General features: G+C 40.6%; 3 protein-coding genes and 1 long non-coding RNA gene across 4 annotated transcripts; all 4 read left to right on the forward strand.

Moving 5' to 3' along the window:
- Positions 1-1,104: 1,104 nt before the first annotated feature.
- On the forward strand, positions 1,105-2,504 carry LOC145426261 (uncharacterized). The gene is made up of 5 exons (XM_080299888.1): positions 1,105-1,324; positions 1,484-1,525; positions 1,673-1,750; positions 1,932-1,985; positions 2,160-2,504. The coding sequence occupies exons 1-5, from the start codon at positions 1,145-1,147 to the stop codon at positions 2,352-2,354; spliced, it is 549 nt and encodes a 182-aa protein (XP_080156014.1). The 5' UTR covers positions 1,105-1,144; the 3' UTR covers positions 2,355-2,504.
- Positions 2,505-9,960: 7,456 nt separating this feature from the next.
- LOC145426070 (uncharacterized) lies at positions 9,961-11,617 on the forward strand. The gene is made up of 6 exons (XM_080299622.1): positions 9,961-10,048; positions 10,332-10,462; positions 10,599-10,640; positions 10,728-10,805; positions 10,925-10,978; positions 11,174-11,617. Exons 1-6 carry the CDS (start codon positions 10,045-10,047, stop codon positions 11,390-11,392), a joined length of 528 nt encoding a protein of 175 aa, XP_080155748.1. The 5' UTR covers positions 9,961-10,044; the 3' UTR covers positions 11,393-11,617.
- Positions 11,618-12,523: 906 nt separating this feature from the next.
- LOC145426265 (uncharacterized) lies at positions 12,524-14,469 on the forward strand. The gene is made up of 4 exons (XM_080299892.1): positions 12,524-12,602; positions 12,705-12,840; positions 12,992-13,045; positions 13,224-14,469. The coding sequence occupies exons 1-4, from the start codon at positions 12,571-12,573 to the stop codon at positions 13,506-13,508; spliced, it is 507 nt and encodes a 168-aa protein (XP_080156018.1). The 5' UTR covers positions 12,524-12,570; the 3' UTR covers positions 13,509-14,469.
- Positions 14,470-15,181: 712 nt separating this feature from the next.
- LOC145426266 (uncharacterized) lies at positions 15,182-16,337 on the forward strand. The gene is made up of 4 exons (XR_013906983.1): positions 15,182-15,335; positions 15,483-15,589; positions 15,760-15,810; positions 15,906-16,337. It is a non-coding gene; the product is annotated as an uncharacterized LOC145426266 (long non-coding RNA).
- The last annotated feature ends 7,717 nt before the right edge of the window (positions 16,338-24,054 follow it).

Consider the following 24,054-nt stretch of genomic DNA (forward strand, 5'->3'; position numbering starts at 1 on the left):
CCTGATGGTGGAATTGAACTCAGGACCTTCTTGCTGTGCGGCAACAGTGCTAACCACCGTGCTGCCCTGTCCAGTATTACTGGACAGCTTGATATATTTTATGACAGTAATATCACTATAGTTTTTTCTGGAAAGCTGCCATTTTGCAATACTCCTATATTACAGTGGTACTTTAAGTCATACCAAACTCAAGCATAGAAAACTTACTTGTAATTACTATACTTCATCCACCTAGAATTTTTGCACTGCAGCCTGAAAGATGAATGATTAACATAAACTGATGATTACAAAACATTTAGCATGGGTCCATGCTTGATTTAACTGATTTTCATTCTCTATCTGAAAATACTCAATATATATAGTATGTGGTTCCATAGTGTAGTGGTTTACACATTTGTTTTACATATGAAAGGTTGCTTGTTTATTTCCAACTGGAGACACAAAATCCCCTTTATTTATTTTATTTTTACTGCATTGTCAAAGTCTGCTGAACGTCACTTTATCTGAATCTTAATCTCTTAATTACTTGTGCTTCCACACTGTGGTCTTACTCTTCCATCTTGTCTTTGTATCTTCTATTCATTGCATCATTTTCAGTAGTGAAAAACAGTGCAAATGATTTTCGAATTCAACTACAACTACTGTCTGCCAATCATTGACAAATATAGTCTGCCCTATTGTACTCAGAATATAATCATCAACGCGCTTTCAGCTTTGATACAAGACACATTATCATTTATGATTCATTCAAAATTTTAAGACTGTTCATTCTTTTGGACAAGTGGACCCTGCTGAATGGAAAGCTCCAGCGTGCTGTGTACACCATATAGATAGTAAATGTAAAAGGAGGGCAGAAAGTGCATGAAGCAGGAAGTTAAAGGAGTGTTTTTATAGTGTTTTATGTTAACTGACAACCACATATTCCAGTAAAGTGTTCAGACAAATACTACTCCTTTGAAAACAAAGGTGAAAGGGCAGCTCACACACACCCTGTAATATGATTGAGGTGATATCAAGAGTATATAAAAGCATTTACAGCATGTCCTCTCATTATGTTTTCATTCTTCACCCGCACGGCAGCTCTTGCTCAGTTGATCTAACAGGTAATTTCATTAACATTGTTCAGTAAGACTGAATTAACCTTATGTACCCACAGTTTTCTGTTTCCTTTTTGTCTCAAGCTCTTGTCATTTTCAGAGCGATGGCAGCAGCAGACTTATCAAGAACCAGAGAACCAGCCAGAACTACCAAAGGCTTGTTTCTCATCTTCTCTCTGCTGTGTCTTGCTTATGTCACAAGTTCGCTGAAGACCGAGGATCAACTGGTGAATAATTCTTGAATACTTTCCTTTTTTTTTAATATAAATCGAATTATAGACTTATTTTTACAGATTTACCCCACGTAATGATGGGCTCATTAATTTTTCTTTATCTGCAAAAGGTTATATAGATCCTTCAGCTGCTGTTATTTTCTCAAATTTCAGGAAAAAATGAAAACTGCATTAGAAGAGGCTGAAAGACAGAAGGTGGGTCAATCAGTCTCCGAGTTGCTCACAAGTTGGCTTTGAAAGTCTTCCATATGTGTAGGAAGAAAGGTTATGTTTAAAAATATAAATTAACAATTGCATTTTGCATCACACTGCCTTAGTGACATTTAATATATGTTTTTATAGGCAGAAGAGAAGTACAGAAATGCAACCATCACAAAACTATTTGATCTTGCAAGTTCACTAACTAACAAGGACCAGATGGTAATTTCATATTTTCTTAACCTTTTATTTTGATGTGAAACAATTACAAATGTATTTCTATCATAAACTCCAGTATTTTTATATCACGACAACCTCATTGACTACTAGACCCTCCTACATTTGCAGTTGTTTTCACTGAGCTCATAATCCTTATGGTTTGTTCCCTGCTGGGAAATTTCAGGAAATGTTCAAGGAAACACTTCGCAAAGCTCTAAAACAAGAAGAGAGACTGAAGGTGGGTCAGTCAGTCTCCAGGTTATTCACATGTTGACTAAGACAGTTTGTCATTTGCAAAGCCTTTAGTGATGTTACACACAGCATACTGACAGAACTGCAACTGAAGGATGTGTAGGTAATAGGAGTGTACACAACACAATGTAACAATAACAGTTGTATTTTTCTCCATCAGGCAGAATACGAGCACAAAATTCGAATTGCCTCAAAACAATTTGATGAAATATGGAGGCAAGTTCTTCCTCAGCTGGAATTAGTGAAGACGTATGATTCTCCACCACTACGGGAAATGCTAAACATTGTGATGCGTTCACTGAAGAATAGCAGAACCTATTTAGACAAGAAGATGGCTTTGCTGCAAGAACAGTAAGAAGCCAGAAAAAACTCCATAAAATAATAGGAGGAAAAATCTAATTGAACTGCAACAATTTATATTTCCATCCATATCTCTGTTGATCTGTGTTGTAGATATATATATATCTGTGAAATAAACATTACACTGAAATGTTAAAAAGTTAAATGTTCTCCAATGTTTTTGTTTGCTTTAAAGTCCAGATATACAACAAAGGAGTGAATTAAGGGAACCAAGGACACACACACACACACACACACACACACACACACACACACACGTGCGCTGAGGAGAACTACATACGAGCGGGAGAGTGAAACACAGGTGTATACAATCAAGAAAATCATGAGGAGGAGCCAAAACTCAAAGCAGGACACAATAGACAACTAAAACAAAAAACTACTAACACTGGAATTCCCAGCTTCTACCGTTCTACCTTTAAAAGCCGGAGAGCAGTCAAGTCAAGAAGGCTTCTACCTGAGACCCCCGCGGAGTCATCATTTTGCGTTTCTACCTTTAAAAGCCGGAGAGCAGTCAAATGCTGGAAGTGGAAGCTAAATTGGCTAGTCATTCATATGTATATTGGGTCGTTACCTAGGAATTCTGGAGGGAGGGGATTGGGGGAGAAATCAACACACATGAGTCTAGGTCCTTTGTTGCTGACATTTATTGATAAAAACAGTAGTTTCATTTCATGTTATTTCCTTTTTCATTTCAAGCAAGGAAGTGGATGTAGTTAGTAAGTAAGATATTTCAGACATTATTCTGACACAGAGGAGGAGATACTGGAATTATAATTAGTATCTATGCATGCATTTGTGATTTTGTTTGACCTTCCCATTGCTCACAATTTGAATTTGTTCACACTGCAGATGAGTGTCTCAGTCCCCAAACAAGCTCTCTTTTTCGGTGGAGAAGCAGTCTCCTCATCCGCAGTGAGTGTGGAGAAATCAACACACATGAGTCTAGGTCCTTTGTTGCTGACATTTATTGATAAAAACAGTAGTTTCATTTCATGTTATTTCCTTTTTCATTTCAAGCAAGGAAGTGGATGTAGTTAGTAAGTAAGATATTTCAGACATTATTCTGACACAGAGGAGGAGATACTGGAATTATAATTAGTATCTATGCATGCATTTGTGATTTTGTTTGACCTTCCCATTGCTCACAATTTGAATTTGTTCACACTGCAGATGAGTGTCTCAGTCCCCAAACAAGCTCTCTTTTTCGGTGGAGAAGCAGTCTCCTCATCCGCAGTGAGTGTGGAGAAATCAACACACATGAGTCTAGGTCCTTTGTTGCTGACATTTATTGATAAAAACAGTAGTTTCATTTCATGTTATTTCCTTTTTCATTTCAAGCAAGGAAGTGGATGTAGTTAGTAAGTAAGATATTTCAGACATTATTCTGACACAGAGGAGGAGATACTGGAATTATAATTAGTATCTATGCATGCATTTGTGATTTTGTTTGACCTTCCCATTGCTCACAATTTGAATTTGTTCACACTGCAGATGAGTGTCTCAGTCCCCAAACAAGCTCTCTTTTTCGGTGGAGAAGCAGTCTCCTCATCCGCAGTGAGTGTGGAGAAATCAACACACATGAGTCTAGGTCCTTTGTTGCTGACATTTATTGATAAAAACAGTAGTTTCATTTCATGTTATTTCCTTTTTCATTTCAAGCAAGGAAGTGGATGTAGTTAGTAAGTAAGATATTTCAGACATTATTCTGACACAGAGGAGGAGATACTGGAATTATAATTAGTATCTATGCATGCATTTGTGATTTTGTTTGACCTTCCCATTGCTTACAGTACAAAAAACCAACCATTTGTACACATATGTACTAATAATAATAAAAAGTGAGTGCAACACTGCAACCCATCACCCCGTCGTTCAGTGGTCGTTGATCAGTGGTCCATTGTGGCACCATTCAGAGCACTGGTACAATAGTACCAGCAAGATATGGGAAGACATTGCAAATGTACTTGGATTTTAGGTTGCAAGCCACCCAAAACTTGATCCCAAACTTGTCAGGCTTACTTGCAATATACTGCAGGAAACCCGTCACCCCGTCGTTCTGTGGTCCATTGTGGCACCACTGATCAACGACCACTGAACGACGGGGTGACGGGTTGCATTGTTATGTGGTCACACCCCCGTCGTTGATCAGTGGTCCATTGTGGCACCATTCAGAGCACTGGTACAATAGTACCAGCAAGATATGGGAAGACATTGCAAATGTACTTGGATTTTAGGTTGCAAGCCACCCAAAACTTGATCCCAAACTTGTCAGGCTTACTTGCAATATACTGCAGGAAACCCGTCACCCCGTCGTTCTGTGGTCCATTGTGGCACCACTGATCAACGACCACTGAACGACGGGGTGACGGGTTGCATTGTTATGTGGTCACACCCCCGTCGTTGATCAGTGGTCCATTGTGGCACCATTCAGAGCACTGGTACAATAGTACCAGCAAGATATGGGAAGACATTGCAAATGTACTTGGATTTTAGGTTGCAAGCCACCCAAAACTTGATCCCAAACTTGTCAGGCTTACTTGCAATATACTGCAGGAAACCCGTCACCCCGTCGTTCTGTGGTCCATTGTGGCACCACTGATCAACGACCACTGAACGACGGGGGTGTGACCCCGCTGATCAGTGTGACCTGACCCCACTGATCAATTGTGATCAAGGGTATATATATGATACAATCTCACTGCACTTAGCCTAACCCTTCATTGCCCTGAAGAATCCTGTGGTGTACGGACCTCCTCTCCAAGGAAAGAAAATGCAGAGAAGACTCACCACCCAGCAGGCGTTGGAAATGATCCTGGCGGAAGTCGACCCTTGTGACTCGGATGGAGAAGACCTAGAAGTTCAGCCGGATTCGGACTCAGAGCTGTCTGATCAGTCTTCCGGTTAGTTTCATTTCATGTTATTTCCTTTTTCATTTCAAGCAAGGAAGTGGATGTAGTTAGTAAGTAAGATATTTCAGACATTATTCTGACACAGAGGAGGAGATACTGGAATTATAATTAGTATCTATGCATGCATTTGTGATTTTGTTTGACCTTCCCATTGCTCACAATTTGAATTTGTTCACACTGCAGATGAGGAGACTGCTTCTCCACCGAAAAAGAGAGCTTGTTTGGGGACTGAGACAGCGAAAGATGGCACAGTGTGGCGTGAAGAACATGTGGGGACCCGTCTCCCTTTCACCCCTATAGAACCGTACGCTGCAGATGGAGAGCCAACGGCTAAGGCCAGGAGAAGTATCTTGAGTCGCCTTCAGAGCTTCCTGTGTTTCATCACTCTTGACATGCTTCGTAGCATTCAAGAATGGACTATTCAACATGCACAGCAAACGGAGCATGTTTGTTGGTTCATGGACCTCCCTGAACTAATGGCATTTATTGCTATTGTCATCTTGCGGGGGGTTTACAGGGTTCCATCTGTAAATGACTGCTGGTCAGCAAACCTGGGAAACCCACAGATAATTGGAACTATGGCACGAAACCGCTTCCAAGACATCATGCAACACCTACGCTTTGATGACAAGTCCACCCGCTGTGATCGAGCAAAGACTGATAAGTTCGCAGCAATTTCCAGTGTGTGGGGATCATTTGTCACCAACTGCATCACGTGCTACAACCCTGGTCTACATATCACCATCAATGAACAGCTTTTCCCATCAAAAACTCGGTGCAGTTTCCTGCAGTATATTGCCAGTAAACCGGACAAGTTTGGGATCAAGTTTTGGGTGGCTTGCGACCTAAAATCCAAGTACATTTGCAATGTCTTCCCATATCTTGGCAAGGACCCCAATCGTCCCACTGGGGAGAGACTTTCCGAAAATGTAGTTATGAGGCTGATGGAACCATTCCTGGACAAGGGCAGAAATGTTACCACTGACAATTTTTTCACATCGCTTTCACTTGCGCAAAAACTTCTTAGACGGAAAACCACCATCCTCGGCACAGTCAACAAGATTCGCAGGGAAATTCCTCAATCCACTAGACAGACAGATCGCAATGAATTCACCACTCAGGTATGTTGCAGGTCTTTTGTGGTTCTATGTTTATGTGTTTCATTGTGTGTAAAAGGGCTATGGAATTAACAATTTATCTTATTTCTTAGGTGTTTTCAACCTCTGCTGCCACGCTGACGGCGTATGCGGCCAAACGGAAGAAGACAGTATATATTCTTAGCAGCATGCACAGCGTGGTTCAGACCGAAAACACTACCAAAAGGAAGCCAAACACTGTCACCCTTTACAACAAGACAAAGTGTGGCGTGGATGTGATGGACCAGATGGTTCGGGAGTACACTGTCCGCAAAGGAACACGGCGCTGGCCAGTTGCCGTGTTTTATAACATGATTGACATGGCAGCACTGAATGCACATGTGCTGTATCAAGAATGCACCGGGACGAAGGAAAGACGGGTGGACTTCCTGGTAGCCCTTGCAACCGAATTGGCTCACTCTCATGTAGCTGCGAAGAAGGAAAGAAAAGAACAGTTGCTTCGGACACAACCCTCCACACCGAGCCCTGGAAAAAGGGCCACGTGTCAGGTCAAACACAGATGCAAAAAAAATCAGGCCACTGTGCGATGTGTTCACTGCTACAGGTACACATGTGGTAAATGCAGGCGACAGATACCGTGGCAGTGCCAGGATTGTGAGTGATTGCTGAAAATGTTGTAATGTACTCACTCAATTTTTGTTATTATTTGTAAACATGTGTACAAACGGTTGGTTTTTTTTCTATTTTCATCAATAAATGTCAGCAACAAAGGACCTACATGTGTGTTGAGTTCTCCCTAAGATGGCATACTGAAACACTCCAAGTGTTTGCAAGTAAACCTGACAAGTTTGGGATCAAGTTTTGGGTGGCTTGCAACCTAAAATCCAAGTACATTTGCAATGTCTTCCCATATCTTGCTGGTACTATTGTACCAGTGCTCTGAATGGTGCCACAATGGACCACTGATCAACGACCACTGAACGACGGGGTGACGGGTTGCAGTGTTGCACTCACTTTTTATTATTATTAGTACATATGTGTACAAATGGTTGGTTTTTTGTACTGTAAGCAATGGGAAGGTCAAACAAAATCACAAATGCATGCATAGATACTAATTATAATTCCAGTATCTCCTCCTCTGTGTCAGAATAATGTCTGAAATATCTTACTTACTAACTACATCCACTTCCTTGCTTGAAATGAAAAAGGAAATAACATGAAATGAAACTACTGTTTTTATCAATAAATGTCAGCAACAAAGGACCTAGACTCATGTGTGTTGATTTCTCCCCCAATCCCCTCCCTCCAGAATTCCTAGGTAACGACCCAATATACATATGAATGACTAGCCAATTTAGCTTCCACTTCCAGCATTTGACTGCTCTCCGGCTTTTAAAGGTAGAAACGCAAAATGATGACTCCGCGGGGGTCTAAGGTACTACCCCGAAATGACTGCTCTCCGGGGGTGTAAGTGCTAAACAGAAAGACAAAAAAAAATTACACTGAACAGGATAAAAAAAAGGAAAACTGAGGAAACCAAATACAAAACATAAACACTCAACAAAAAGTTGAATCTAAATAACTAAGATAAACACAAAAACTAAAAAATTCAAGTTACTAGAGTGTAACTAAAACATTACTCAAAAACTAAGAGCAAAATGAAACTTCAGGGTTAACGCTGGGTGTTTGCTGCTATCAAGGTTGTTCATTTCTTACAGGGTGTATTTTAACTTTTGCTGTGAACCTGGGACGCTCTGAAGCAGGTTGGATTCCAGATTAGAGATCAAAAGCTTTCAAATCGCAGTCTAATGATCAATCAGGATTGCGAAGTTTATTCTACAGTTTAATCACATTGTACACTAAAAACAATGAACTGTCAGTCATGATGAATGATACTATTCATGATGTGTTTATTTGTCATCAGCTAAACTAAATAAAGGACTTCTGGTCTATATATACACGCACATACATGCCTGCATATGTGACTGAATTGCTGTACTAAGAAGCGCAAACAGCTTCTTCTGAAAAGCAACACATTTAACACAGTCGAATACTGCCCCCTGGTGCTGATTGTAAAGAAATAATGGGTCATTGGGTCATTGTCCATTTGCACTGTTAAGCACTCTCTGCTCAGTTATGCAGTATTTGGCTGAACTTCTACACTTCAGAATTCATTTTAACACTTCTACGAATACTCCATGTCACTGCTAGGCCATCTTAAATCAGTCATGTGAATTGGTGAATCCCTGGACTCTAAAAGGTTAAATCAAGCATACAAGTCTGTCACGTGTATTTTTTTTTTAAAGATCCACCGCTGTGGTGTACAGAGGCAAAATTACAAAAAAATATATCATTGTCCAAAAACTTGGACGTAACTGTGTAAGAGGCATGTTTTATTAAAAGAAAGAAAGAAAGAAAGAAAGAAAGAAAGAAAGAAAGAAAGAAAGAAAGAAAGAAAGAAAGAAAGAAAGAAAGAAAGAAAGAAAGAAAGAAAGAAAATCCATTGCATGTGTTATTTCCTTAATTTCCAGTTATGTTCAATAACATTTAGGTCAGATGTGCATGATAAAGCCTACCACATTATGTAGATCACTGAATGATGCACTAATAAATGTACTCAATCAACAATGTGAATACTGTGTTTCCAGTCTTGCAGATTGCAGAGACAAAAATCCCTAAAAACAAAAGAGGCATCTATTGTTTTTAGGAACATGTAGAAACTCCAGACCCTGAGAGCTGTAACCAAAAGAGATCTGAAAGCAATATCAAAGTGGCACCAACTTTGACATTGCCACACAGTTCCTCCTAACTGCTTTCAGAAACATGATACCAAACACATGGTAACACCACTGACATAATCCAAAAGTCAGGGTTGCCTTTTGCAGCCAAGCTTGGACTGGACAACAAGGACTATGTTTCTCCATAAAGGTGTAAATTTCAATCAAAAACAATCTCTAAATGTTAAACAGTATGCTGTTATAGCTTGTTATAGTTTCTGTTTACTCTAAAGAAATTATAACAAGCTCTGTTTTGTTCCAGAAACCTCTTCCTTCAACTGCAACAGTTTGGAAATGACCAGCAATTGTTACTGAATCTGAGCTCTAGATGTGCATTCTCTTGTGTAACTGCTTTAAAATAAATCCATGCACATTATTTTCCTGACTGAATGACTGGGAAACATCCTTACTGATCAAATATATCTTTACTATTAAATGGAAAATAATATTTACTCATATTTAACAAATACTAATACATTATTATTAGTATATTTTTATCAGCTTACAATACATTATTACTACAGAGAATTCATTTCAAAATAGGTTTGTGCAAAAGCTATTTCTCATGGGTGGATATAACAAATTTTACTAAAAGTTAGTAAACATTGCTAATTACCTACCCTACCCTAAAATCTTATAAAATGGTTCCTAGTCACTTTTTATACAATGAAAGAAGAGCTTAGAGTGGAAAGCTTTTGGAGGGTTTTTATAGTATAATAACTGGCAGCTGTCTATTCCCAAAAAGTGTAAAGCACTGAAAATGAAACTGAAAGGGTAGCTCACACATGTGAGATGATGATAAGTGAAGTGACAAAAGAGAACATAAAGCATTTGCAGCGAGTCATCTCACCGTGTTGTCATTCCTTACCCCTACGGTAGATTACTTCTTCTTCAAGTCACAAATGGGTAAGACCGATAGCATTGTACAGCATGTCAGTGTATGTGTGTGTGTGTGTGTGTCTGATTGAGTGAGTAAAAGATTGCATTCTGGTTGTGTGTTTATGTTCAGCACAGCACGTACCACTTACTGTACCTCATGTTTACTTGATTTCATGTTCATGAAAGGTGAAGCCGGTCTCGACATCCTACATTTAGCTCTGTCTGATCAAAATATTTAAAAATATCAGCATATGTATTCAACTACAATTCTCCATTTTCCATTATTTTTGATATTCTGTTTTAACTTCAGGGCCGATGGCAGCAGCCTTATCCGCAACCAGAGGACAAGCTTGTGTCAGAGAACACAAGTGCCTGTTTTTCATCTTTTCTCTACTGTGTCTCGTTCGCGTCATAAATTCACTGAAAACCAAGGACTATGTGGTGAATTCATCCTTGCATAACATCCTTGCAATTTATTTGTTAACTTGTTAACATACACTGCAAGTTATCAGCATTTTTCTTTAAATGAAATGTGCTTTATACTTCGCTGAGCAGTTTCCATTGTCTCAAATTTCAGGAACAAATGAAGATAGCAATAGCAGAAACAAACAGAATGAAGGTTGGTCAGTCTCCAAGTTTTATATGTCATGCATCTCTAATAACTGTAACTAATAAACTAACATGTAACTGTGATTTTTTTTCTCAGGCAGAACACAAGCATAGAAATGCAACAATCACAAAATTATTCGAGCTTTCAAATTCACTGGCTAACAGTGAAAAACTGGTAAATGAATAATTTTGCTTTTGTTAATTTTGAGAAAATTAAGAATTTACTTGTTTTCATGTGTGTTTTCATTATATTAGCCCACACACTGTGCTCTGCTTCTTTCTGGGAAATTGTAGGAACTATTCAAGGAAACACTCCGCAAAGCTGTAAAAGAAGAAGAGAGACTGAAGGTGGTCCAGTCAGTCTGCAGATTACATTTGTTTAGAAATATACAACATGAATTCATAAAATTAGGAAGTAAAAAAAAATCGATATGACATCCGTATAAGTCTAATACATGGATGTGTAGGAAACAGGAGTCTATGTGGCACAAAGTAAGACTGAACAATGAATTTAAATGCTAAAAGTTGTATTTTCCCCATCAGGCACAACACAAGTACAGCATGCTGACTGCCTCAAAGGAATTTGAAGAAAAAAAGAAGCAATTTCTTCCTCAGTTGGAACTAGTGAAGACATTGCCATATTCTTCAGACCTGATGGAAATGGCTAACATTGCAAGGAAAGCCTTAAAGATTGCTAGAATTTATTTAGACGAGAGACTGGCTTTGCTGCAAGAACAAGAGAAACAAGCTACTGAGTTGTAACAGTTACGTTCTGTCTACGTCTCAGTGGAAAAATATTGTTTTTATATAATTTTCCAAACATATTCTTATGAAATTATCTGCAACTTTTTTAAATAAGTAAATGTTTGATGCAATAAAAGTTATCTTTATTCCCAGAGAACTTCTTTTAGTTTTGCCGCTCTTGTCCAATGATTTGACATCATAATACAATTTTAATAAATATATTATGTAAAATAAATAAATAAATCATGTTACGCGTCCTTTTTTGAATCTCTGAAATAATTGTCATAATGGGAAATCTTTTGTTTCTGAAGTCTGATTTTCAAGTCTTGATATGAGGCTTGAAGGGTGGGTCTGATGGAAAACCAGAAATTCATTGTCTAATATGTTGTCACAAAGTCATTAGGTTATAAGCCAAAAGAAGATCATCCAGGGTTTCATATCATAATTCATTCCTCCCTTTTGAAACATAGTATTAACAAGACTTACTTTTTCTTCAGTGTGACCAAAAATGAATGACAAACTAGTAGAGAATTATTTATTCTGATTATTTGTCTATAAATACTAATGGACCTCACGCTGATTTTGGAGACTGTCCCATCCTCTGTAACACACATATAATGAAGATTTACAGCAACAGTCTTTTCCTAATTTCCAAGTTCCTCTAACTGTGAACTTTAAACCCTTCAGGCTCAACATATGATATAAATCCATTTTTATACAGTCAGTGCCAAAGGTGAAAGTCTGTCATTACAACAACAACAACAACAACAACAACAACAACAACAACAATAATAATAATAATAATAATAATAATAATAATAATAATAATGAACAGAAAGCACAAACTTAAAAAGCAAACTGTTATTATTTTTAATTCTTCATTGCATTTGCATTAGTTAGCAGCATGGCCTTTTATGTTGAGTTTGAATGCGTCTCCCTGGTCAGGTGAGTTTTCTTCAGTTAACATTAAACGGGAATCATTAAACATGCCTGTTAAAAGCTGCCTGTCCAAGACTCTGGTTCAAAAGAGGTTTCTAACCTCAAAAGTTATACTTCCTTATTAGATAAAGCGTTGTTAAAATCCATACTTTGACAGAACCACAGTGCACCTAAACACCCGCCCACCTACCCGCCCACAGGCTAGCCTTTTCAAGGAGTCTATAAAGCATTTTGTGTTGTGTTGTCATTCAACATTCATGCTATTATTCATGACTCCTTTTAGTAGCAGGTAAGAAGAGCAACACTGTACTGTGAGAAGATAGTGTATGCAGATTTTTAATACATCATGTCCAGTGAAATTTAAAGACTTTACTTCGTTGTGTTGTTTTAGAACTGTGATGGCAGCAGTAGATTTGTCCAGAAGCAAAGGACTGAGTGGTGTCATAACAACCAAAGGCTTATACATCATTTTAACTCTTCTGTGTCTGATCCGCCTTTCAAGTTCACTAATAGAGCAGGACCAACTGGTAAAGCGATTGTTGACTTTCCAAACGAACAGCTAAATTGAGCACTTCTACAACTAAGTCATTACATTCAAATGTACAGTGTTTTGGGGGTTTTCTGGCATAATCACATGCTTCACGTGCATGTTTGTTGATGTTTCCTCTTTATTTGCAGGAGGAACTGAAAGAAAATGTTCAGAAACTGCAACGAGAAGCATTGAGATGGAAGGTAAGTCAGTCAGTATCCATGTTGTGGAAATGGAGGAGCAATCTGGAGGGTCTATAACTATAAACCACCAAAGCAAATCAACATTTTCCATCATGCAAAGCTTTTTTGTAACATAATAGACTTAATTATTTTCTTTCTTGTTTTTTTTTTGTTCCTCTGGCTTTATTTTTTCCTTCAGGCTGAAAACAAGATTGACAGAACCTACATACCAGAATTGTTAGATGATATGCCACACATAATGAAGTCTTTGTCTGAAGTGCTAAGGAAAGATTTTGCACCAGTGTTGAATTTTCCTCCACTGCTGGAGATAATTGATGACCTAAAGACATTCCTCGAGGCATTCAGTGAGTACATAGGTAAATACCTTGAAACTACATCTGCAGAAATCAAGGGCTATGAAGAGAAACTAAGTGTTGTGATGGAGCGGATAACACACCTAGAGAAGCACAAAGGCGAACTGTAACATATTAATCATTACAGACACAACACATTGGTCTGTTTCTGCTATTGTATGTACTGCCTGTGTAAAACTTCTTCTATACTAAGCAGCTTTAGTTTGAAATGTTTTCACTGAGGAAGACTTTGTGTACAAGTGTGCTACAAAGTGTGATGACTTGATCAGCTTGTAGACATTTTCATTTTAGAGAGCTAATATAAACAAAAACCACTGAACACATAGATTGTGTGTTGAACTGCATCAGTAAATCTGGCAGTAGTCAATGACTTACAATGTTTTGCTACATGTCATAAAGAAATGTGTTTATATGGATGGTTAAATGATTTATTACATTCCCATGCTTATATTGCTCATTTGAAAACTGTTAAGATATCGTTAAGATATCCATCTAAATAATAGAGAATGTTTCCAAAGCTATATAATAAATGTCAAACTGAAAATTGAAAATACTGGAAACCTGGACTATTCCCTTGTTTCACAAAAACGTCTCTAATGTTCATTTGGACCCATTATCATTTATGCGCATTATATTTTGTATTGCTTTAAATATATGCAGGGATTTTTTTCCTTCCTCCCCTTTCAATCTGTAGTGGTTCGGTCCAGAACCTATTTCGGCTTTTGCTTAACCAATTAACCAATTAGCCAACGCCACCTTGTTAAATGTTAATTTGGTCAGCTGGTTTATTTGTGAAGGTGTGATTGGTCCACTTGGATTTTTTTCTGTTTCCTGTTTTTATTTAAACACAAAATGTTTAAACAAAAAAGGTTTGGTCACTTAATAAAGTTGTTCCCTAATACTATAAGTGTGGCTGGAGTCTTCCACGTCATCAGATCTTTGTCTTCTCCATGCACCTTGGAAGTAGGTGAAAAAAAATTCGTTGCTTTAAATGCACAGCAACATTGTAAGTGAGTGCTAGCCTTAATGGATTTTTCAAATTTAAATAAATGAAACCTCTGTCCCTGTTTACTTTTGTGTGTTTGTGCAATTTTATTCCATAGTATTAACTGGATTATACTGATATTGTAATTATTTATTTAAAGTAGCTTATAATCTACTAGATATTGTATTCAGTTATATAAATAAAGTATCAGCGAGGTTTATGTTATACTCCCGTCGCATGAAAGATACAAGCAACAATACACAGCATAATATTTGATGCTTCAGTAAAGCTTTGTGTAAAATATTTTTTTATTTCAAATGATTTGAAATGATCAGTGACAATCAGATTGATGTGCATGTTAAAATAACTGTGGATCCTGGTATTTGTAGAAGCTCTAAGAAAAAACTGTATTCTGATAACCACCTATTTACATTTATTATATGTTATTACTAACTTCCTGTGTTGATTGTAGCGACTAACAAAAGTGGCACAAAATTAGTGACGCATGAATAGTACAACAGTAGAACACAGTATACAAACCTAACATCACCTTACATCATATTTGGTTCACTGATATTATTGGAAAAACTGAGACTCTGCTATTCTCTTGTTTAACAAAAATGACAGTTCTACCATTGTATCATGACTGGTTTCCTTTTTGTCTTTGTGGTTAAAATGTGTTAACCACATTCTCGTGCCTTTGCTGTCGGTGGCTTCTGTCAGTTTTTTCTTTAAATGTCACAAGAGTAACTGATGACCCTTAATTCCTGTAAAGTGGGTCTGACCGACACTATTTCTGTGGAAAGAAAAGCAAAAGGGCAGCTCACACACATGAGATGTGACATTAGTGAACTAACACCAGAGAATATAAGCCATTTGCAGCGTGTCGTCTCACTGTGTTTTCAGCCCTGACTTGTACAGTAAAGCAACTCCTACTCCATTCACCAGGCAGGTAAGATCAGTAACACTCTACAGTGAGATGGTTTACATTTAATATATTCTATACAATATATCAATAAACAGGACACATCCATTGAATTCTTTTTTCAATAATATTTAGTTATTTTCTTTCAAACTGATACCAGTTTTTTTCAAACAGGGATGGCAGGATCAGCCTTATCCAGAAACAGAGGACTGATTTTTTTCATCTTCTCTCTGCTGTCATTGGTTTATGTTGCAAATTCACTGAGCAATAAGGAACTTTTGGTAAATCTTTTAGCTTCTTTTGTCATATGACCAATACATGTTTATCTGTCACTGCAAGTCACCACAAGCTCATTAATGGTTGGATTTTTTTTTTTTATTCAGTTCGAGATGTTTGTATGTGGTGCGGCGAAGCAACTGACACACTTACAACCTCTTTCTGCAAATTTCAGAAACTCAAAGAACAACTTTGGAAACTAGAAGAAAGAGCAGCCAGAATGAAGGTTAGTCTGTCAGTTTCATGTTGATCACATGTTGTCAGCCAAATGTGGACATGAAACTACATTCCACAACTAAACATCGTTATTTTCTTCATTAGGCAGACTACGAGTACAGTAAAGCAACCAATTCAAGAGAATATGATGAAAAAATAGAGCAGTTTTATTCTATTTATGAACTAATAAAGACATCATCAATGGCAGAGGATTTTCCACCATTGCTGGAACTGATGAACAAATTTAGTCGCTTCATTGACAAATCCAGGGTTTGGTTTAATGGGGCGGAAGATCACAATAAAGCAAGAATGAAGGACAATGAAAAGAAACTGGAAGAACTAAAGAACATCATCAAATTTCTAGAGGAGAAACGAAATGAACTCTAACGGTTTCTATTTAATATCTTCAAAATAAATACATGTTGTTTAGATATACTATGTTTTCATGAAAGAGGTGGACATCATTTATTGCCTGAACTGTGATTCATTTTCATTCAGTTATACACTTTAAATAAAATCTGAAATATGATGGATGTATTACCTGTGGAAAACTTGATTCTAGGCCAACTCCTTTTTACTTCATTTTAACAATTTATATTGATAGCACTGTGTTTTTTGTTAACTAATTCTTATTTACAATTATATATAAGTGACACAATATATAATAATACTTCATTCCTGATTCTCTTCAACTTAACATGTAAAACCTGCAGCATTACTTTGATTTGGTCCAAGCTGTGCTTAATGACCAAAACTGGCACTGAATTCAGGTCAGACTTATTAAAGTTTACATTATTCTCCTGTCACTGTTATCGCCATTCAACTGTCACATTTCCGCTTTTCTCAAATCTTGTCAGAAGGTTTCTGATTATAAATAACTTGGCATTTGGATAAATGACAAATTTCATATATTGACATATCAAGGCAACAAAACAAAACATAAAATTACAAGAGAAAGTTCAAAAGAATGTGAACCAACTTATTATGAATTCAATTCTACGGTAGTTAAATTATTACACTACATATACTAAATTTGAAAAAAAAAAGCAGTGAAGATTTTGTTAAAATATGAAGTGGCTTTAAAGCAGTTATCATAACAGTTTATTAGACAAAAGTATAATTCATTGATTGTTGTATTGTGTAAAATCTCACCACTAGATGTCATCAGATTGCAGACTGTACTCTCCAATCATTCAGCTGAATTCTCTTTTCTTAACCCCTGCATAATCCTAGCTATAATAACCACATAAGACAAACTTTTAGTTTTTGTTTTTTTGTTTTTTCAAAATCCATGTGTCAGTATGACAACCAGCTCATTTCCTATTGCTACAAGTAATTAGATTAGCCTAGAATTACATTGAGTGTCCCCATGGCTCACAAATGCTTATGAGTTCTTTTCTCCTTTGCCTTCTGGCTGGCCCTAAGATTTCGATGGCCCTAACTGAGATTTTATATGAAGCCCCAAAACACTTCCAGCACAGCCACCACACTGCTAGGTGAAGAAAGAAAGCAACTTGTATAAAAGGTATATCAGTAAAGAAAATGAAAAATAACATAACATTGAAAAGAACAAATAAATAGCAATGAAAAATCAATATGAATAAAAAATGAGTAGCAAGTATATCTTGTTCTAATGAAAAAGACATTAGCAAAAATTAATGATAAATTTATTACTTTCTAGTTGCTGTTTGTCAGGTGAAAAGATTTGCCGTATATACAAGAAAACAGTACGAGGTTATTTGGTCATTATTTTTGTCTACAATTTGTAACAGTTGCTGTTGTAATGCAGTGTATCGCTGCATAATGGCGCCTCCTGTCTCATGACTGGTGTGTCACCCCCTTATTTAAGATAAGATAAGATAAGATAAGACTTTATTGATCCCACGACGGGGAAATTTTTGCGTTACCTCAACGCAGGTACAGATATCACAAGGAAATACAAAAATACAAATAAGTACAATCAATGAAAAAAAAGTAAGACAATACACTATATACAATGGTAGCATACACAGTATGTGATTAAGGATATGGTTGGAAATATGCAAGACATAAACTATATAGCTTGACATAACTATTGTACCACTACTATTCCTATGTATAGACATGTACACACACACATGAACACACTAAATATACATATGCATACATATATACCTGCACATGTCCATACACATGGAAGGTCCATTATGCATGAAGTGGTGACCGTGGATGTTCACAGTGTCCAGTGACTTATGACATCGTGATTGAGGAGTTATAGAGTCTAACTGCTGTTGGGATGAATGATCTGCGACTCATGCAGTAGGTGATGTGGGTTGTTCATGATGGATGTCAGCTTTACTAACATCCTCTTCTCGCCAATCACCTCCACAGACTCCAGGGGACATCCCAACACGGAGCTAGACCTCCGCACCAGTTTGTCCATCCTGCTCCTGTCCCTGTCCGTGCATCCACTCCCCCAGCAGGCTTCTGCATAGAAAAGGGCAGATGCTACCACAGTGTCATAGAATGTCCTTATTAATGTCCTGCAGACTCCGTAGGACCTCAGTGTCCTCAGCAGGTGGAGTCGACTCTGGCCCTTCTTATACAGGATGTCTGTATTTGTAGTCCAGTCCAGTTTATTGTTGAGGTGAACATCCAGGTACTTATAAGAGTCCACTATCTCAATGTCTTTCCCTTGGATGTTCACCGGTGTTGTAGGGGGTGACTTCCTCCTGAAGTCTATGATCATCTCCTTTGTCTTGCTGGCGTTGATTTGGAGTACGTTGGTCTCACACCAGCCTACAAAGTCGCTGATGACCCCCCTGTATTCCTGATCATTGCCGTCTGATACGCATCCAATGATGGCTGTATCATCTGAGAACTTCTGTAGATGGCAATCGTCCGAATTATAACAGAAGTCTGAAGTGTAAAGGCTGAACAGGAAAGGTGAGAGAACCGTGCCCTGTGGTGCCCCCGTGCTGCAGATTACCACCTAGGACACACAGTCATCGAGCCTCACATACTGTGGTCTGTTGGTAAGGTAGTCGATGGTCCATGCAGTCAGCTGTTTGCCTACTCCGGCTCCCTCCAGCTCCCTTCTCAGTACTGCAGGTTGGATGGTGTTGAAAGCACTGGAGAATTCAAAAAACATGATCCTCACAGTGCTCCCCGCCTGCTCTAGGTGAGAGAGGGATCGGTGTAACAGGTAGATGACAGCGTCATCCACCCCGACTACAGAACGGTAGGCGAACTGCAGGGGGTCCATCACTGAGCCCACCAGTGGCTGAAGGTAGTGCAGGATGAGCCTTTCCATGGTCTTCATCAGATGAGAAGTCAAGGCAACAGGCTTGAAGTGGTTGGGCTCCCTGTGGTGTGCGATTTTTGGCACCGGAACCACACAGGAAGTCTTCCACAGTTCAGGAACCCTCTCCAGGCTCAGGCTCAGGTTGAAGATGTACAGGGCCACCTGACAGAGCTGGTCTGCACAGTCCCTGAGCGGTCTGGAGCAGATTCCATCCGGACCTGCTGTCTTCCTTGCCTTCGTCCTCTTGAGCTGATTTTTTGCTCTTCTTCGTACCATCTCTCTGTAATGGATTCTTCCGTGTGTACACGGACTAGTGTGCTCAAAAGTAATGTGTAGTAGAGGTAGCACTTTTATTTTTGATATTTTAAATAAATGAGTACTTTTGCAAAGTTAGAAGCTTTTGCTCATTTGCCATCCACCTGCACACCTCCGCAGTTGGCTTCATCTCCACCGCACGTTACAAATCCACTTGGGTTGGCGAACGAACTGTCATAAAATAAGTATGTTCTCAGAAGAAATGCTTCAGAGTCATCATCTCATCTATTATGTTGAGCCAGCAGGTCAGGTACTGTGGCTATTTACTGTTACATATATTCAAACACGACTTTGATATAAGAAGTTGACCATTTGAAATAAGAATCGTCAAATTCACTCCGGTAGAGTCAATAAATAATACTTACCTTTATCCTATATTTATTTTATTTTTTCCATCTCCGATTTTCTTTTTATTTCTTTTTCTTTTGAGCACCTAGATATTCTTTTAGGAGCCATTTATTCAGTGTTAGGATAATCAAAAGTCCATATTGAGATGTAGCGTTATTGTCACGGCGGGGTGCGCCGATGTGTGCGGAAACAGGACCCAAAAGCAGATGATGACGAGGAATAGTAATGATTAACAGAAAAGTGAACCTTTATTGCGATGACGGCAGGAAATGAACCAAGAGACCAAAGCAAACAGGCAAAACACTAAGAAACAAAACACTAAGCTGGCAAAACACTAAGAAACAAAACACTAAAGGTACTAAGACCAAAAACTATAACTATGACTGAGGTGGAAAATAAACAGGCTAAGACTATGACTATGACTGTAACTCTGGTGAGATAAACAGACGAACTGACAATGGCATGAAGAAAACAAAAGGCTTAAATACAGACATGAGGTGATCAGGGGAAGTGGCGACACATGGGGGAAAACAGCTGACAGACATAAACCTAATGACAGGACCAGGAGAGGAAAGCTAAATACAATGAACAAAGAACACATGACATTGTCAGAATAAAACGGGAAATGACAACACAACTTAACAGACCTGATACGTGATGAAATAAATAGAAAACCCCAAAACATAGAAAACCCAGGAACAATAACTGCCTAAACTAAAGGCAAATAGGAAATAACACAAACTAATAACATATCAAAAAATACAAAGAAAACTCAGAGTGCTGGGTCGGAGACCCAGCCTGTGACAGAGCCCCTCCCTTAAGGGCGGATTCCAGACGCCCTAAAACCTCGAAAAACAAAACCAAAAACAACCCACCAAGGGAGGGCGGTGGGGGTCCAGGACGGAGGGCCAGAAACAAGGCCAAAAAAACCCAAAATGTCCATCAAAATCACAGGAGCGCAGGGAACAGTTCATGACTCCTCAGGGGGCCGACCCGGAGGGTGACGGTCCAGAAAGTCATAGTCCATGTGATCAGGGGGCCGGCCCGGGGGGTGACGGTCCAGAAAGCCATAGTTCATGTGATCAGGGGGCCGTCCGTGCGGACGGCAACGGCGGCGACACGGAAACGGTTCAGGGGGCCGACCTCGACGGCGGTGACGTGGAAACAGTTCAGGGGGCCGGCCGTGCGGAAGGCGACGGGGCGGAAACAGTTCAGGGGGCCGGCCGTGCGGAAGGCGACGGCGTGGAAACAGTTCAGGGGGCCGGCCGTGCGGAAGGCGACGGCGGCGCCCAAGTGTCAGGCGTACCGGCCGAGGCTTGGAGGGCACAGGACCAGGTGACGCTGAAGCAGAGGCTGAGGCTGGACCAGACGTAGCAGAAGCACAGGCAGAGGCCAGACCAGGCGTAGCAGAAGCACAGGCAGAGGCCGGACCAGGCGTAGCAGAAGCACAGGCAGAGGCCGGACCAGGCGTAGCAGAAGCACAGGCCGGACCAGGCGTAGCAGAAGCAGAGGCCGGACCAGGCGTAGCAGAAGCAGAAGACTCTGAGGCCGGACCCGGCGAGGCTGAAGGCTCTGATGAGGCCGGGCCTGGCGAGGCTGAAGGCTCTGATGAGGCTGGGCCTGGCGAGGCTGAAGGCTCTGATGAGTCCCCTCGGACCCTCCAGCTGACGAGGCATGAGGCTGGACGGGCTCCTCGGGCCCTCCAGCTGACGTGGCATGAGGCCGGACGGGCTCCTCGGGCCCTCCAGCTGACGTGGCATGAGGCCGGACGGGCTCCTCGGGCCCCCCAGCAGACGTGGCATGAGGCTGGATGGGCTCCTCGGGCCCTCCAGCTGACGAGGCATGAGGCTGGATGGGCTCCTCGGGCCCTCCAGCTGACGAGGCATGAGGCTGGATGGGCTCCCCGGGCCCTCCAGCTGACGAGGCATGAGGCTGGATGGGCTCCTCGGGCCCTCCAGCTGACGAGGCATGAGGCTGGATGGGCTCCTCGGGCCCTCCAGCTGACAAGGCATGAGGCTGGATGGGCTCCCCGGGCCCTCCAGCTGACGAGGCATGAGGCTGGTGTGGTTCTCCTGAACCTTCAGCAGACGAAGCATGAAGCTGGCTGGATTCTCCTGAACCTCCAGCAGACGAAGCATGAAGCTGGCTGGATTCTCCTGAACCTCCAGCAAACGAAGCCTGAAGCTGGCTGGATTCTTCTGAACCTCCAGCAGACGAAGCATGAAGCTGGCTGGGTTCTCCTGAACCTCCAGCAAACGAAACATGAGGCTGGCTGGGTTCTCCTGAACCTCCAGCAGACGAAGCATGAAGCAGGCTGGGTTCTCCTGAACCTCCAGCAGACAGAACATGAAGCTGGCTGGGTTCTCCTGAACCTCCAGCAAATGAAGCATGAAGCTGGCTGGGTTCTCCTGAACCTCCAGCAGACGAAACATGAGGCCGGACGGGCTCCCCGGGCCCTCCGGCTGACACTGAAATTGGCTGCACCAGCTGTACCTCCGTCTCCAGCTCCAAACCGGCCTGGATAGCAGTCCCACAGCAGCTTAGCTGAGCCTGATGGCTAGCTTTTCCAGGGCAAACAGTCTCTGTATAGCCGGGCTCATTAACCGGAAAAGTAGTGTCAATTTCAACAACTTCCTGAGAGAAAACATGAGGAGCCAAAATGTAATCACTCACTTGCGTTTGTGATACGGAGCGTCGGTGGCGCGCACGCTGCTTTTTCTTAGGAGTGGAAGACGGCGGAGCGATGGGTGGAAGTCCCTGGTAACTCCGAGGTCCCCCGAGAGCCAGTCGAGTTCCCCGGAAAGAGTGCTCGTGCTCCGGAATGAGCCACGGCTTCCACCGGAGCTCCTCCTCCAAGAGAGCGCAGAATATAGACTGGCGCTCGTCGTCGTCCAAGTCTATGGTGTGCGGCGCTTCCTCACGCTGAACTGTGACAGGAGTATGGCGAGACTGTGATGAGGGCGTGGAAACTGGTGAGCTGAGAGGTGGTGACGCTGCGGCGAATCTCAGCGAACCGACACGAACACACTCAGGTTCCGGAGGCAGCAATGGAGATGACTGATTGTGGGGTTGTTGTGACTGGTGGGTGCTGGAAGCCATTTCCTGACTCGACAGTCCCTGGGCCTGCAGCATCTCCTTTATCCTCGTAAAGGCATCAACTATGGCAGGTGAGTCCGGGAGCTGGAGAAGGCGGGGATCCCTCTCCATAATAGCTTCAGCAACGTTAATCATTACCAGCTTGCTCTTCAAATCGGGCGCTGTAAAGAAGCGGTCGAGGATCGCTTGGATCCGAGCAGTCTCCTCCAGACACTCGGTGAGAGCAGAATCCGCTGGGTCCATGACTGGTCAGTTCGTTCTGTCACGGCGGGGTGCGCCGATGTGTGCGGAAACAGGACCCAAAAGCAGATGATGACGAGGAATAGTAATGATTAACAGAAAAGTGAACCTTTATTGCGATGACGGCAGGAAATGAACCAAGAGACCAAAGCAAACAGGCAAAACACTAAGAAACAAAACACTAAGCTGGCAAAACACTAAGAAACAAAACACTAAAGGTACTAAGACCAAAAACTATAACTATGACTGAGGTGGAAAATAAACAGGCTAAGACTATGACTATGACTGTAACTCTGGTGAGATAAACAGACGAACTGACAATGGCATGAAGAAAACAAAAGGCTTAAATACAGACATGAGGTGATCAGGGGAAGTGGCGACACATGGGGGAAAACAGCTGACAGACATAAACCTAATGACAGGACCAGGAGAGGAAAGCTAAATACAATGAACAAAGAACACATGACATTGTCAGAATAAAACGGGAAATGACAACACAACTTAACAGACCTAATACGTGATGAAATAAATAGAAAACCCCAAAACATAGAAAACCCAGGAACAATAACTGCCTAAACTAAAGGCAAATAGGAAATAACACAAACTAATAACATATCAAAAAATACAAAGAAAACTCAGAGTGCTGGGTCGGAGACCCAGCCTGTGACAGTTATGATGCAGTTGTTCCAATTTTGCCCAGCCACTACTGGGGCTAACTTATGGTTAGCGATGCTAGGGCTAACCTAAACAACCACAAAGGCACTTTATGCCAGGGGCCAGCCCTGTGTTGTCGTTCTCTAGCCACATGCATAAAAAGCCAGTATATTTAAGATGCCAGGGCACATTAGCGGCTTCCACAACCCGATGTCTGCTCTTCTGTACTTTTAATTGATTAATTTTAAGTTTATAAGGATCCACCAGTTTGTTTGTTTTTTGAAAACTTAATTAGACACTTTGTTTTCATAACTTACA

The sequence above is a fragment of the Astatotilapia calliptera genome, chromosome 3 (assembly GCF_964374335.1).
Source record: "Astatotilapia calliptera chromosome 3, fAstCal68.1, whole genome shotgun sequence".
In the NCBI taxonomy this organism is placed as follows: Eukaryota; Metazoa; Chordata; class Actinopteri; order Cichliformes; family Cichlidae; genus Astatotilapia; species Astatotilapia calliptera.